The 16,300-nt window shown below is 43.9% G+C and overlaps 1 protein-coding gene across 5 annotated transcripts in view; it reads left to right on the plus strand.

The window, feature by feature from the left end:
• LOC120066102 (transcription factor SOX-6-like) overlaps window positions 1-16,300 on the plus strand; it is a 154,749-nt gene that overhangs the window by 79,403 nt on the left and 59,046 nt on the right. For 4 of the 5 annotated variants that reach the window (XM_039017216.1, XM_039017218.1, XM_039017214.1 and 1 more), the window contains one exon: window positions 14,458-14,547. In XM_039017216.1, coding sequence (XP_038873144.1) covers window positions 14,458-14,547 — 90 coding nt within the window. The remainder of the gene's footprint in view (window positions 1-14,457; window positions 14,548-16,300) is intronic. The other variant, XM_039017219.1, reaches the window with a different exon arrangement.

A 16,300-nucleotide genomic window follows, 5' to 3' on the forward strand; every position in this document is an offset into this window, starting at 1 on the left:
ACTCACTTCCCTTCCAGACCTTCAAGTCAGTGAGTGTGATGGATTAGCAATAACCCACTTGTAATTAGATGTCCATAAATTATTGAAAATTAAACATTAACTTTCTGTGAACCAACTTCCATTAAGCTACTAGAAATGCACAGTAACCTCTTCACAGTACAGCTCTTGATTGTCACAAGTTTAAAAAAAGATTGCAGTACTGACAATGTCAAAAGAGGTGCTCAACCTTCATCAACATAATGATAAAACCACTTAAACTGGTACAACATTTCCACTGACGGTTGGCACAAATACAACATATTATAGACCATGCCCCCACATATGCTAATGAGCCCCCGCCAGCACAATGCCCCACCTATATTTCAAAGTGCAGTAATGATTGTACCTAGTGGGAAGTGGGAATTTACCACATACGACTGGCAAAAATCCACTTGTATGACCCTCCAACTGTTAATTACTAGTAGGAAACATGTCTATCATCCCTGAGCTCTGAATTCTCCCACATGCTGACAAATGGTTGCAAGTTCAAATCCAGAGAGTATTTATGCACTTTTAGGGCAAGATTCTATCATATCCACGCTAGTGGACACCCACATAGCGATTGTTTTGGAACTGCGTTAGAGCTGTCAAATCCACAAGTGTCTTCTGGCATTATACCTGAAGCAGAAATTGCCATTGGCTGCATAGAGCTGCGTTAAGGGAAATCCCATGTAGCCTTACAAGTTGGAACACTGGAATGTGATATGTAATCTACACCTAGAAATCCTCATTATTGTCAGCTATCGAGTGTTTACGCTTGATCTCATTGACTCTAGGCCTTAATGTCAAGTGTCCCTCTGCACTTAAACTTTTTAGTTGATAATCGCACAATATTGACTTGATTCCGGGCAACTTTTATCGAAGTGCAGTAATATATTCTTGCCAATAAATCGGGCCTTTCACATGTGAAAACGTGTTTTTGGAACACTTTACATGTGAAAGCATTAGTTTTTGGAACACTTCACATGTGACATTTCCAAAAACACATGTTTTCACATGTGCAAAACATGTGGAAATGTCTTGTGAAGTCATGTGGTTTTTCCGTAAGGGGTGGTATACGGCTAGTAGTGGCCCTTGCAATGATTTTTCTTGTGTGGTCCAACAGACTCTCATATCTCCACAGCTAGTTTAGCCTAGGCTAGCTCTGCCTGCAGCCCTGGGTTGTGTTTCAAATGACACCCTATTCCATATATAGTGCACTACTTTGACCAGAGCGCTATTCCCCCCTCGTTAAAAATAATGCACTATATAGGAAATGGGGTGCCATTTGGGAGGCATGGCAGGCCTGGGGATCCGATCACAACATCTAATGGCTTAACCAGCTCGAGGGCAACATCAAAGGAGTCCAACTTTGCTTAACCCCTGTCTGTGACAATAGACTCATTGTGTGCTTCTCCACTTTGTTCTCTCTCAGCGATGATAGGCCATTTCAGCATCTCTGTCAATGCCACTCAAAACGCAGAGCGGGTTTTCCCTTGGCACTATTGTTCCTGGGATAGATAGAGGGAGAGAGAGAGAGTGTGTGTGTACATGTGCACTCGCGCAAACATGTGTCTGTGTTAGGGCTGATCCCAATTAGTCAACTGGTCGATTGTTTGGTCGTTAGGCTGTTGGTCGACCGAGATTGTTTTAGTCGAGCAGTAACAAATATATATATATATTTGCGCCAATCTCAGTGAACGAATCCATTACGGAGGCTTAGACTAAAAGCAAATTTATGCTTGATCCGAAAATGTGGTCGGAGGCTCCATATGGAGGGTGTGACGCAATTGCGGAGCCTCCAGAGGCATGCAGAGGTCAAATCGAACTCTGTACCACATCGCCATCCGCCTCCCAAATGTTGTTACAATGTACAGGGCTCTGTATAGCTCCTCATTGACATGGTTGGTTGATGGTAGGTGGCGGCGGTGCTTCCTGTATAAACACAAACTCACTTCCTTGACAACAGGTCTGGACTGCTCCGCGAAGCGCAAGAAGTATGAATGCCCTGACTTCTGCTGAGGCCATATCGCCGTAAATGCTGCATGGCAAATGCAGACGTCGGATTGACCATGCGGCCAGATGCGCAATGCCCTTCTCTCTCCAGAATGCGCTCTCTCCCGCCAATTTGTGCACATTCATTGTTTCATAACTTCATAATGTGAATTCTTTGAGTTTGATTGATAGTGTATATCAATTCCCCATTACATATCAAATCAAATGTTATTTGTCACATACACATGGTTAGCAGATGTTATTGCGAGTGTAGCGAAATGCTTGTGCTTCTAGATCCGACAGTGCAGTAATATCTAACAGGTAATATTTAACAAAATCCACAACAAAACCTAATATCTAACAATTACACAACAAAACCTAATACACACAACCTAGTAAAGGAATGGGAGGAGAATATATAAGTATAAAATATATGGATGAGCAGTGACAGAGCAGCTAAGATGCAATAGATAGTAAAGAATAGATAGTGAAGGATACAGTATACAGTATATACATATGAGATGAGTAATGTGAGATATGTAAACATTCTTAAAGTGGCATTATTTAAGTGACTAGTGTTCCATTTATTAAAGTGGCCAATGATATCAAGTATGTAGGTAGGCAGCCGCCTCTCTGTGCTAGTGGTGGCTGTTTAACAATCTGATGGCCTTGAGATAGAAGCTGTTTTTCAAACTCTCTGTCCCAGTTCTGATGCACCTGTACTGACCTCGCCTTCTGAATGGAAGCGGGGTGAACAGGTAATGGCTCGGGTGGTTATTGTACTTGATGATCTTTTTGCCTTCCTGTGACATCGGGTGTTGTAGATGTCCTGGAGGGCAGGTAGTTTGCTCCTGGTGATGTGTTGTATAGACCCCACCACCCTCTGGAGAGCCCTGCGGTTGTGGGCGGTGCAGTTGCCGTACCAGGCGGTGATACAGCCCGACAGGATGCTCTCAATTATGCACCTGTAAAAGTTAGTGAGGGTTTTCAGTGACAAGCCACATTTTTTTCAGATTCCTGAGGTTGAAGAGGCGCTGTTGCGCCTTCTTCACCACACTGTCTGTGTGCGTGGACCATTTCAGTTTGTCCGTGATATGTACACCGAGGAACTTAAAACTTTCCACCTTCTCCACTGCTGTCCCGTCGATGTGGATAGGGGGGTACTCCCTTTTCTGTTTCCTGAAGTCCACGATCATCTCTTTTGTTTTGCTGACATTGAGTGAGAGGTTATTTTCCTGACACCACACTCCTAGGGCCCTCACCTCCTCCCTGTAGGCTGTCTCGTCGTTGTTGGTAATCAAGCCTACCACTGTAGTGTCGTCTGCAAATTTGATGATTAAGTTGGAGGCGTGCAAGGCCACGCAGTCATGGGTGAACAGGGAGTACAGGAGAGGACTGAGAACGCACCATTGTGGGGCCCCAGTGTTGAGGATCAGCGCCATGGAGATGTTGTTTCCTACCATCACCATTTGGGGTCGGCCCGTCAGGAAGTCCAGGACCCAGTTGCACAGGGTGGGGTTGAGACCCAGGGTCTCAAGCTTAATGATGAGTTTGGAGGGTACTATGGTGTTGAATGCTGAGCTGTAGTCAATGAACAGCATTCTTACATAGGTATTCCTCTTGTCCATATGGGATAGGGCAGTGTGCAGTGTGATGGTGATTGCATCATCTGTGGACCTACTGGGGTGGTAAACAAATTGGAGTGGGTTTAGGGTAACAGGTAGGGTGGAGGTGATATGATCCTTGACTAGTCTCTCAAAGCACTTCATGATGACAGAAGTGAGAGCTATGGGGGGATAGTCATTTAGTTCAGTTACCTTAGCCTTCTTGGTAACAGGAACAATGGTGGCCATCTTGAAGTATGTGGGAACAGCAGACTGGGATAGGGATTGATTGAATATGTCCGTAAACACACCAGCCAGCTGGTCTGCGCATGCTCTGAGGATGCGGCTAGGGATGTCTGGACCGGCAGCCTTGCGAGGGTTAACACGTTTGAATGTTTTACTCACGTCGGCTGCAGTGAAGGAGAGTCCACAGATTTTGGTAGCGGGCCGTGTCAGTGGCACTGTATTGTCCTCAAAGCGAGCAAAGAAGTTGTTTAGTCTGTCTGGGAGCAAGACATCCTGGTCCGCGACGGGGCTGGTTTTCTTTTTGTAATCCGTGATTGACTGTAGACCCTGCCACATACCTCTTGTGTCTGAGCTGTTGAATTGCGACTCTACTTTGTCTCTATACTGACGCTTAGCTTGTTTGATTGCCTTGCGGAGGGAATAGCTTCACTGTTTGTATTCGGTCGTGTTTCCGGTCACCTTGCCCTGGTTAAAAGCAGTGGTTCGCGCTTTCAGTTTCGCGCGAATGCTGCCATCAATCCACGGTTTCTGGTTTGGGAATGTTTTAATAGTTGCTGTGGGTACGACATCGCCGATGCACTTGCTAATAAACTCGCTCACCGAATCAGCGTATTCATCAATGTTGTTGTTTAACGCAGTGCGGAACATATCCCAATCCACGTGATCGAAGCAATCTTGAAGCGTGGAATCAGATTGGTCGGACCAGCGTTGAACAGACCTGAGCGTGGGAGCTTCCTGTTTTAGTCTCTGTCTATAGGCTGGGAGCAACAAAATGGAGTCGTGGTCAGCTTTTCCAAAAGGAGGGCCGTATATGCGTCGCGGAAGTTAGAATAACAATGATCTAGGGTTTTACCAGCCCTGGTAGCACAATCGATATTCTGATAGAATTTAGGGAGTCTTGTTTTCAGATTAGCCTTCTTAAAATCCCCAGCCACAATGAATGCTGCCTCAGGGTGTGTGGTTTCCAGTTTACATAGAGTCAAATAAAGTTTGTTCAGGGCCGTCGATGTGTCTGCTTGGGGGGGAATATATGCGGCTGTGATTATAATTGAAGAGAATTCTCTTGGTAGATAATGCAGTCGACATTTGATTGTGAGGAATTCTAAGTCAGGTGAACAGAAGGACTTGAGTTCCTGTATGTTGTTATGATCACACCACGTCTCGTTAATCATAAGGCATACCCCCCGCCCCTCTTCTTACCAGAAAGATGTTTGTTTCTGTCGGCGCGATGCGTGAAGAAATCAGCTGGCTGTACCGACTCCGATAGCGTGTCTCGAGTGAGCCATGTTTCCGTGAAGCAAAGAACGTTACAGTCTCTTATGTCTCTCTGGAATGCTACCCTTGCTCGGATTTCATCAACCTTGTTGTCAAGAGACTGGACATTGTCGAGTAGTATGCTCGGGAGCGGTGCGCGATGTGCCCGTCTCCGGAGCCTGACCAGAAGACCGCTTCGTCTGCCCCTTTTACGGCAACGTTGTTTTGGTTCGCCGTCTGGGATCCGATCCATTGTCCTGGGTGGTGGGCAAAACAGAGGATCCGCTTCGGGAAAGTCGTATTCCTGGTCGTAATGATGGTGAGTTGACGTTGCTCTTATATCCAGTAGTTCCTCCCGGCTGTATGTAATAAAACCTAAGATTACCAATGTAAGAAGTAAGAAAGAGGTAAGAAATAACACGTAAAAAAACTAAATACTGCATAGTTTCCTAGGAACGCGAAGCGAGGCGGCCATCTCTGTCGGCGCCGGAATTCATAGTTATACAATGTTGCAAGATCGCTAGCGCAAGTTTCGGAGCTGGACCCAACTTAATAGTTCATGCAATGTTTCAAGTTCATTGCAGACAGGCCATGTGTAGCCAATGTGATTTATAGGATATTTATTTTTATCAGGATATTTCTTACCTGCAGGCTGCAATGTTTTTATTTGTTGGCTCTATGTAGACTATTTTTACATAGTTGGTAATAGCAATATAAGTTCCTTTTTAGGTTTGTATCATTTTCATTTAGATTTGGATAGAATTTTGATTAACCACATGACAAGGATTTTGAGATATGAAGACGTTATTATAAATTCAATGAAACTGTTTCACGAAAATGTGCATATGAAAACAATAACTGGCATGCAGATCGGTAGAAATGGTAAGATAAATTGGTATTCAACATGAGAAAGGTTACCGACTCCTCGTGTAGCCTATTACCGGCAACTTCAGGAGAGAAATGGCAGAATCTGTGAAAGCCAGCAGGAGCGGGAGGAGAATAGTTGGGTCAGGTTAAGATCTCTGGCGCCCTCTTGAGGCATTTGTTTTATTTTATTAGTAAGCTTAAAGCATCAGACAAGCTCAATGCATATAGGTGATTCTATTCAAATGCATCTATATATGTCTATATATGGAAAAAAATACACGTTTAAAGATGCCGACCAATTGATTGGTCGAAAGAACAGACAAATCTCGGTCTACAAAGATTTTTTTTAGCCGGGGACAGCCTTAGTCTGTGTACACGTGTGTGTGTGTCTTTCAGTGTATCCAGAAATAACTCTCTAAAAAGAGGTGTGCAACTATTCCGTCTAGCCTGCCTGACAATCTGTATAATTAAGCACTCCTATTCAGTCACCCTTTTGCTCGTACCCTTCTATTTCTTTACAACTGTACCAGTCATGTCACTAGCAGTTACTTTTCCTCACTTAGGATTCATTATGTTTCATAGACCAATCATCTTTTCTCATATCATAATCCTCTTTTCTCATAAAGCATATCCCCATTTAGGTGTTACCTTATGGGCATTAACGACCCCCCCCTACGAGTCGCAAAGGGCACCCTATTCCCTATGTGGTGCACTACTTTTGTCCAGGGTCCATAGGGCTCTGTTTTAAAAGTAGTGGACAATATAAGGAATAGGGTGCCATTTGCGACACAGCCTCATCGTAAGGGGGTGTGGGGGGGGGGGGGGGGGTAAAGCAGAGAGTAAGTGTCATCTGAATGAACAGTAATCCTTTGTGGAACCCACAGTAACCCACATTCTAATATGTGAAGTGTGTGTTTGTGTGTGTATGCATGTTGGTGCTTGTGTGGGTGCAGGCAGGTGGTAGTAGTGGTGGTACAGTGGTAGGTAGTGGTGGTGCAGAGAGAATAAGGTCAGGCTAAGGGTTAAGCCTATAGGCTAATTATACAAGGTATTTGACTCGAGGCTTCGCATTGCCACTGCGTTTGCCCTTCTCTATAGGATTGGCAGCTTGTGTGTGTGTGTGTGTGTGTGCATACATACATTTGAGTGTGTGTATTTAACAAGTTTGTGTGATTGTACCTCTTCCCATCCTCCTCCACCTCTCTATATAGTCGTCTGTTTCCCTATTTTCCCCATAATGAAGAGGGATCTCTGCTGTAATGATCTGTGGCAGAGTGCCTTAAAACTACATCAAGCCACGGGATGCCCAGTAGCCTTTTCCACGGTTTGGCAGTTGGCCAAATGATCATATGGTCCTTTTGATAGACCTCATCCAGTCCCCCACACACCTCTCTGGAGTACCTGAGGTAGACCAGAACTCCCTCAAATACACCAAACATGTTTGTCTTTTTTTGAAACTGTTTTTTTTACCAAAGACATTTTGTATCCCCCAATTGTCAAAGAGTAGCAGGCCTCCAATTCAGCATGTGGCATAAAATACACAACGTATAGTGGTTCAGAGTTTGTTTTAAAGAGCGGGAGGCTGTAACAGTGTCTGTGAGTGGGTTTGATAATCGCCCCCCATTACAGATGATATATAATGAACCAGCTGCTTGTGTGACGTTCTTGTGTGCTATTCTCTCTCTGTGCGTCCGGATGTCTTTCCAAGCCCCTCGGATGTCTTTCCAAACCCCTCGGATTCTCCCTGTTCGGATGCGTCGACAGCGGTGGGGGCCCGTGGGCAGACATACTAGGTCGGCCTCTCACTCTCGAAAGCACTCAGCTGTCGACCCCAGCAAGAACCCCCCCCCCCCCCCCCCCCCCCCCCAACACCTCTTCTACCCCCTGTGAATCCAACCACTCCCACCCCAACCTCCTGTTACCCTATGCCCCCCCCCCCCACAACAACACTTCTATTGTGTCTCCGCCTCACATGGTGTTGGGGATAGGGTTTCCTCAAATCACAACTAAAGTGCAAACCGAATCCAATGGACTTTTTGGATGAGTGCGGAGGGGTGAGGTATTCTGAAACATGACAGGGGTGAGACGTTCTCTTTCTTTTGAATTGTATTTGCACTGAGAGACTTCAGGTGTGATAAGCAAGTACTCTGGTCCTCTGGTAGCTCAGTTGGTAGCACAGGAGGTTGGTGGCACCTTAATTGGGGAGGACGGGCTCATTGACTTGTGCGGAATGAGTGGAACGGTATCAAATACATTGGGGGGAAAAAAAGGTTTTGCTCCGTTCCCAGGACTACCCGTACGTCAAATGTATGCACGCATGAATGTAAGTCGCTTAGGATACAAGCGTCTGCTTGTATACTGTCGGGTCCGAAATGATTGACACCCTTGACACCCATTTTTATCAAGGTTGTCAAATCATTTTGGACCCCACTGTATAAGTCGAGGCTGGGTTATAAGTTGACGGTTAAAAGCGCAGTATTAAGTTTCTTCATACTATAATTGGGCTACTGTACAACTGACGCCGTGACTGTCACACAAATAACTGAGGTCTACCCAGAACAGGATGAAGTTCGTTCACTGGGGTTCGACTTTACAGGAGGTTCAGCGAGAAATGTACTGTACAGTATTAGAACAGATTTGCCTCTGTCGTGTAGACTATGGACTCATGTCAGCTCCATACAAAACATTTCTATCTGCAACTGCCAATGTAGCCGCACCCAACGGGAGGAAGCACAGCAGCCGTTTTACTCCAGGAAACTGTGTGCGCGTCCCAATTCCCCACATTTCTACTTTTCTGGGCACTTTTTCACTTCCCTTCATATACCAAATCCAACGGGTTTCAAGTGCGTACTTCGGGAGAACGAATTGGAACATGAAGAGAGTGGAAGTGAGAATGGCTATGTGGTGGAAGCTTGTGGGTCAGATGCTGGTCAGTTGATCAGGTCATACAGGCTAGTATGCTGCTACCCCCTTCAACCAGCCACCATCCACCCTCTCTGAAGGAGCAGCGTGCAGGCATTCTCCAACCATGGCCAACGTTTGGACCAGGGTGAAGTTCACCCAAGATGCTGATCCTGGATCAGTTTTGTATTTTTCCCACTAATGGTTAAGGTTAGGATTGGGGATGGCTAGCTGACCCTAGAGCTGTACCTAGGAGACACTTCACCCTGGAGCCCGTGGCTGGCAGCTAGAACAAGAGAGAGAGGCAGAGCAGGTGTCATCTGACAGATGAAAATAGTGTCTCTGTAATGGACACGGCGCTAACACACACAACACACATCTGACTCGGACTCTAATGGTTTTACAGCACTGAGCTCTTGTAGTGGCTAGCTGGCTTCAGTACACACATTTACTTGAATCCTTAGGCTACTTGTGTGTGTGAGACAGAACAGAGCTGTGTGTGAAGTTTGGTTGCTATAGGTTTTGTGGCTGTATCTCGGGGGGAGCACTTGTGTGTGTGTGTGTGTGTGCGCATGTTTGTGTGTGCGTGTACTGTATGTTAGTGACTGTGCTGTATGTGCTAAAGAGAGGATCTCTCCTTTCCTCTCTGGCCTCTCTTGTGTTTGGACATATGTTGAGTTTTATTTCACTCTGACATAAATCCTCCTGGCCAGCTGTTCAGCCCAGCTGCTCTCTCTCTCTCTCTGCCTCTCACTTCACTCTGTCCTCTCGCTTTACTCTCGCTCTCTCTCGTTCTCTCCTTCTCTCCAACTGCAGTGCAACATTGGGTACTGACCCCCCCCCCTTCTGAACTAGGTATAGTGCATGTGTCTGATCCGCCCTCCTAAATAAGAAGTGGACTAACAGTAGATGGTAGCTGAGCGAACGTTGTAAATTCGTTGCTCTACCCACTCCATTTGCTGTGGGCGGGAAGAAGAGTTGATATTGCTCATTCGTGTATATTGATTGATTTAGACTTGGGTGGGGGATCTCGATGGTTCTCTTATTTAAGCTTCAATGCTGTAGGTATCATGCATTAACCATTGGGAGGATAAAAAAAAAAAAAGGAACCTTAAATTAGCGGTTAGGACAACTGCGTGCGTGCGTGCGTGCGTGCGTGCGTGCGTGCGTGCGTGCGTGCGTGAGAGAAAGCAAGGGAAAGAGAGAGGAGAGATATCATTCTTATCTTTCCAAGTGGTGACCTCATGCTAGGCTACTGTAGACAGTACAGGCTCGACTCCTAAACTCCTGGCAGTGTCCTCCCTCCATGACTGTTGACGCTTGCCTGCCGCACAACATTACACGCCTGGGGTTTCTGTTAAACACCATAAACACTTCCTTTTGGCACAACGCTGAGACAGCCAGGTGATATAAAGTCTGTTTACACCAAACACAATCTCTGATACTTGGCTGGCTGGCTGGTCTCCACAGATTTACAATGACAGCGTTGTCTGTGTGGTTTAGCACCCAATAGAAGCACCGTGGGGCTTTCCTCCCACCTTATTCTCCTCTTTCTTCTCCTCCTCTTTCTCCTCTTCTCCTACCTCTTCTCGCCCCACTCACTCCTCTCCTTTCTCTTCGTCCTCTTCCCTTCTACTCTCCCTCTTCAATCCCCTCCTTTTTCCTCTTCTCCCTCTCTCCCCTTCTCCATCCTTCCCCTTCTCCCTCACTTCTCTGGACCTTGTTCACAAGTCGTTCATCATTTGAATATCCCCTCTATTAGGGGAAGGAGAGTGAGTGTGGAATTTTTATCCAGTCCCCAATCTAAACAGCACTTGATCCCCATTCTGTAGGGTTAAGAAAGGAGGGAGAGATAGAGACCCATCTAGGCTTAAACACATCATTTCCTCCTCTCTTCTCCTCTCCATTCCTCTGCCTCTTGCTCTTTCTTCCTCCTTCTCTTTTCAGATGTGTTTATCAGTTTGAGGGTTATACATCGTGGATAACCGTCACACACACATGCGTGTGCATGTAATGTACACACTGTAAAACTTCTCCCTTTCAATGTACAGCATTATACTGGCACCAGAGTTGCCAGCTCAATACTGTAATGCTGTAAACGTACAGTGACATTCTCCCTAGTGCTGAGCGATTAACCACAATTTCGGTTTTTAAACAACTGGTTGGCCTAAGTCGGTTAAATTATTTGAATTCCTTTTCTTTTTCTTGTGAGCTCAATGCGCAAATTGCAGTTTCTCTAAAGATAAATCAGATCCAGCCTGAACTGGGCGATGTAGTAGGGAGTTGTAGTTTTCAGCAGGCAAATATTCTACATAGTTTAGTGGATCAAATGTGGTAATTAACTACAATGACCATAATCCTTTGCAAATCTACTTGTCTGGTCTGTGTTTTTTTTACGCCTGTTATGGAGGAGACAGAAGAATGAGCAATCGTGAGGGGATATAGAAAGCAGCTGTTGCTTCGACGGGTATCTCTACCTGAAAATACATGATCTAAGTGATTGATAGTTGGTATTCAGCAGTCATAAAAGTATCCCCTATTTACTTTGAAGAACTACAAAATATAGAGATGCGATGACTTGGAATTCAATTATAAAGTCATCAAACAACACAACTGAAATATTATATTAAAGTAATGTGAATCAATGATGGTCAATAAGTGAGTAATGGGCAGTCACTACCATCATGGGACTGTTTTTTTGTGTTACAGCATTCAACCCAAATAATCAAAACCGAAATCAGGGATTATGTTTTAATAATAGAACCGGAACTGAAACCAACTTTAAAAAGCACTAATCGCTCAGCACTACTGAAATCAAAATGTAAGAAAAAATTACATTTGTACATAAAATGTATTTATTCAAATTGGTAACAACATGAACAACAAATTAAACAACAGAATTGACAATAGAAGTATGAACAGTTAACACATATGTAACCAAATAAGAGCATCGTTACAACACGAATCTAAAAAAGATATTGTGTGGGGGAGAGAGAGACAAAGCGAGAGAGGGAGTTGGAATTGGGATTGGGTACAATCCTAGATCTATGCTCTCCCCATTCAGTAGATTCTATCATGGTGACATCTCGATGGCTACCAATATTAGTTATTTATTGTGTAGGCTGTTTTCCTACTTGAAATATAATATAAACCATTGGCCATTTTACTAGCTACTGCCAGCGACACTGTGTTACAGCTGCCCAGTGTGGCAAGCACCTTTGGTCGGCAGGCACCTCAATACGACACCGGTGCACTGGTCATTAGCATCGACTTTAGCGGCTTGCGAGTAGTTTAACGGCCCATGGCTTGGTTCATGTGTAGAATGCGTCCCGTCAATCTGGAAAAAAAAACGTTGCAGCAGTAATAATATGGGTAATATCTTTTGAATTGCTAGAAACAAGCCATTTTCTCTGTAGTAATGGTAAAAACATAATGGTCACGAATCTGCGCTCAATTTATTCTCTATGGCACTAAGAGGTGTATCTAAAAGCTTATCATCACAACGATTATTATCTTCTTCTTTTTTCTAGGTCTCACAGCGAGATGTTTACGAGCAGACTGAAATGGCTTGTATCAACTTGCGCTAGCTATCTCAAATGTTAGCCATCTAGCTAGGTTAGCTAAGAAAACATTAATTAACAGTAATTCAACGTTGGCTAGCAATAAAGAGACGTATAAACAAGTCAAGGTACCTACCCACCAGCTGCTGAAAATATGCCGTTTCAAGAAGATATTTACAAAAATAGTCTGAGCTTCATGTGTCACCTAACAGCATGAGGTTGGTGCCTGAAACTGATCATTTGAATCTACAGTAGGCATAAGCTGTTACTGTAAAAATAGCAATTTTTTACAAGATTCTTCCAATTACAGTTAATAACAGTACTTTTCAGCATTGTTCCCATAATATAGTGCTATCTACAGCATTAATGCTGTAAAACAACATGTACAGCATTTTACTGTGCATTTTACAGTGTTTTACTGTTGAGATTACAGAACAGTCTTACAGTGCAGGTATGCACACACAAACACGCACGTTTCCCTCGTACAGCGTCGAAGCACGGATGTAGAGTAGAATTATTAGATTGTATTTTATTCTCTAAGTGAGTCAATAAATCCTCCCTCTAATTCTATTTTATGCGAAGCCTAGCAGACTGTGTGTGTTTCTCTCATAGTGAGGGAAAGACATTCTCTTCCCTTGGTTGTAAATAGTTAAAATTACTACCAAATATAAACAGTACATATCAAGCTAGGCATACTTTCAGTTTGAGATAAAAAATAAAAAAAATGTTTTATAGGCAAGTCAGTTAAGAACAAATTCTTATTTACAATGATGGCCTACCAGGGAACAGTGGGTTAACTGCCTTGTTCAGAGTACAGAACGACATATTTTTACCTTGTCAGCTCAGGGATTCGATCCAGCAACCTTTCGGTTACTGGCTCAACGCTCTAACCACTAGGCTATCTGCCTAGTGGCTAGATGACAAACAATCCATAAATTACGCAGGATTTTGACAGCAAAATTGTATCAACTATCTTGTTATTAGGAATCAGTTTTGGAAATTCCCTGTTTTGAGTATACAGGGTGGGAAAGGGCTTTTGGAATTACATTTTGAAAACCTCTTTTGTAAGCGTTTACGTTCCGCTGCTGTTTGTTATGGGCTGCAAATGGCACCCTATTCCCTGGTCAAAAGGAGTGAACTATGTAGGGAATAGGGCACCATTTGGGACACATCCATTGCCTCCCTTTGTTGACCGTTGTTCGTGTTGATCCCGTGCAGCATGAACTTATTTACAATAATCATAATCCAGTGTAAACATGCTAGGCTTTAATGGGACTGAATGAGGGTATGACTCAAATGGTACCCTATTCCCTATATAGTGCAATTTTTTGTTTTTGTTTACCAAGGCCCATAGGGCTCCAGTCAAAAGTAGTGAACTACATAGGGAATAGGGTGCCATTTGAGACACAGGCTAAGTAAGTTGTGTTCCCCCGACAAGGGCCTCATGACCACAATAGCCTACACGCACAAACCTCTCAAACCAAACATTAAGCCATTCACAATGCTCATATGCTTATGAATGCTGGTCCTTTTGTTAGGATCAAGTCTCACAAATGAGCCATTGTCCACTTAACAATGTATTATCTAGAAAGCCTTTTGGGGTTTTTTGAAAACTGGAAGCGAAAAATGCCATCCTGACTGCTAGACTTCTCCGATCTCACTGAGGAATGAAACTGTTCTCATGGGGTTTACGACTGTGATAGGACCTCTGGAAGATAGACTCATGCACACAGATACACAAAAGCATGTATCCACGAACACACAAGACAGTCACACACACACACACACAAGCCTCTTAGGGGTTATGTCGGGTGAAAAGTTTAAAACTGGGTGCATCGAGATGAAGGCTAAGCACAATATTCTTGTCTTGCCTCAGAGAAACAAAAAAGTCCCATTGAAAGATTCAGAGTGGTGTATTAGTTCCCATTGCGTTCTGCTTAGGGTATAACATGTGCCTTGTTTGAAAGTTTGACTTGTGTGTTTGACTTGTGTGTTCCTCTCTCCTTCCGTAGAGTCTACCTGTGTGGAGACACTTCTGTCCAGGGACTGGAAAGACAGGAGGGACAGACTGAATTCCAGCGAGCTCCTAGGTGAGGTCAAAGGTGAGACGGCTGTTATTCACGGGCTGCGTCCCAATAATATCTCCTTTCTCCTGAAATGTGCACTCGTTCACTACTTCCGACAATTCTAAAAGCATTGGATGGTGGAGGTATGGACAAGTGGGTGATGGTACTGGTAGGTCAGAGTTCAATGAATGGAATGGTGGTGTGATATATTGTATATCTTAAATGTATACCTACATTCAGATATGCACTGAACAAAATAAGAAATGCAACATGCAACAATTTCAAAGGTTTTACTGAGTTACACTTCATATAAGGAAATCAGTCAATTGAAAAAAATGTATTAGGCCCTAATCTATGGATTTCACATGCCTGGGAATACAGATATGCATCTGTTGGTCACAGATACCTTTAAAAAAGAGATAGGGGCGTGGATCAGAAAACCAGTCAGTATCTGGTGTGACTGCCATTTGCCTCATGCAACGCAACACATCTCCTTTGCATTGAGTTAATCAGGCTGTTGATTGTGGCTTGTGGAATGTTGTCCCACTCCTCTTCAATGGCTGTGTGAAGTTGCTGGATATTGGCGGGAACTGGAACATACTGTCGTACACGTTGATCCAGAGCATCCCAAACATGCTCAATGGTTGACATGTCTGGTGAGTATGCAGGCCATGGAAGAACTGGGACATCTTCAGCTTCCAGGAATTGTGTACAGATCCTTGTGACACGGGGCTGAGCATTATCATGCTGAAACTTGAGGTGATGGTGGTGGATGAATTGCACTACAATGGGCCTCAGGATCTCGTCACGGTATCTCTGTGCGTTCAAATTGCCATCGATAAAATGCAATTGTGTTCGTTGTCCGTAGCTTATGCCTGCCCATACCATAACTTGACCGTCACCATGGGGCACTCTGTTCACAACGTTTACATCAGCAAACCGCTCGCCCACATGATTCCATCTGCCCGGTACAGTTGAAACTGGGATTCATCTGTGAAGAGCAACGTTCTCATTTAACGTGTCTAGAACATTAATATGTTATGTCCTGATAACATTGTAACCACGTTCTGGGTAAGTTATATTTGACATTAAGGGAATGGTATATTGGAAACATTTCTTGCGCAACACAGGAACATTCCTATGAAAACGTTAGTTAATGACCTAATGAGCTATATGGGAACGTTCTCTAAAGTTGTGAGATAATAATGAGCCGTTACGAAATGGTCAACTAAAGTCGTCAGGATGTTGTGTCATGGTCCCCTGGAAGTTTTCTTCTACTTCCCGCTTTGTCCCGGGGACGTCACCTGATGGTTGCAAAAAAAATTCTCCCCGCCCAATTTTTATTTTTTTTACACAGGCCATGGTCACCCTAGTTTGATTACCTATCACCCTTTGTTACTTGTTGCTAAGCCCATCAAAGCCCTGATTGGTGAAACACTGATCCAGTCACAGCTCTTTGTATCTTGGCAATGCTTGGGACACCCACAGTGCTTTTAACATACATATTTGACCCACGATGACATTGTGTATGTTTATTCATAGAGTAATTATTATTTAACATGTACTCACATGGGATTCAAACACACAACCTCTTGCTTCACAGTGTTGCGATTTTCCTGCTACGCCACCATGTCAATTAATGATTTCAGCTGCAGGCCTATTCCTACACTTTGCAGTTCAAAGTGCATTCTCAGCTCTGTTAAAAATACACTGAAGAAAAACTATGATGTTTATCACAGTGACTCGGGAATAACATTAAAACGGAATAATATGCCCCACCAATATTAGA

This window comes from Salvelinus namaycush, chromosome 21, assembly GCF_016432855.1.
Source record: "Salvelinus namaycush isolate Seneca chromosome 21, SaNama_1.0, whole genome shotgun sequence".
Taxonomy (NCBI): Eukaryota; Metazoa; Chordata; class Actinopteri; order Salmoniformes; family Salmonidae; genus Salvelinus; species Salvelinus namaycush.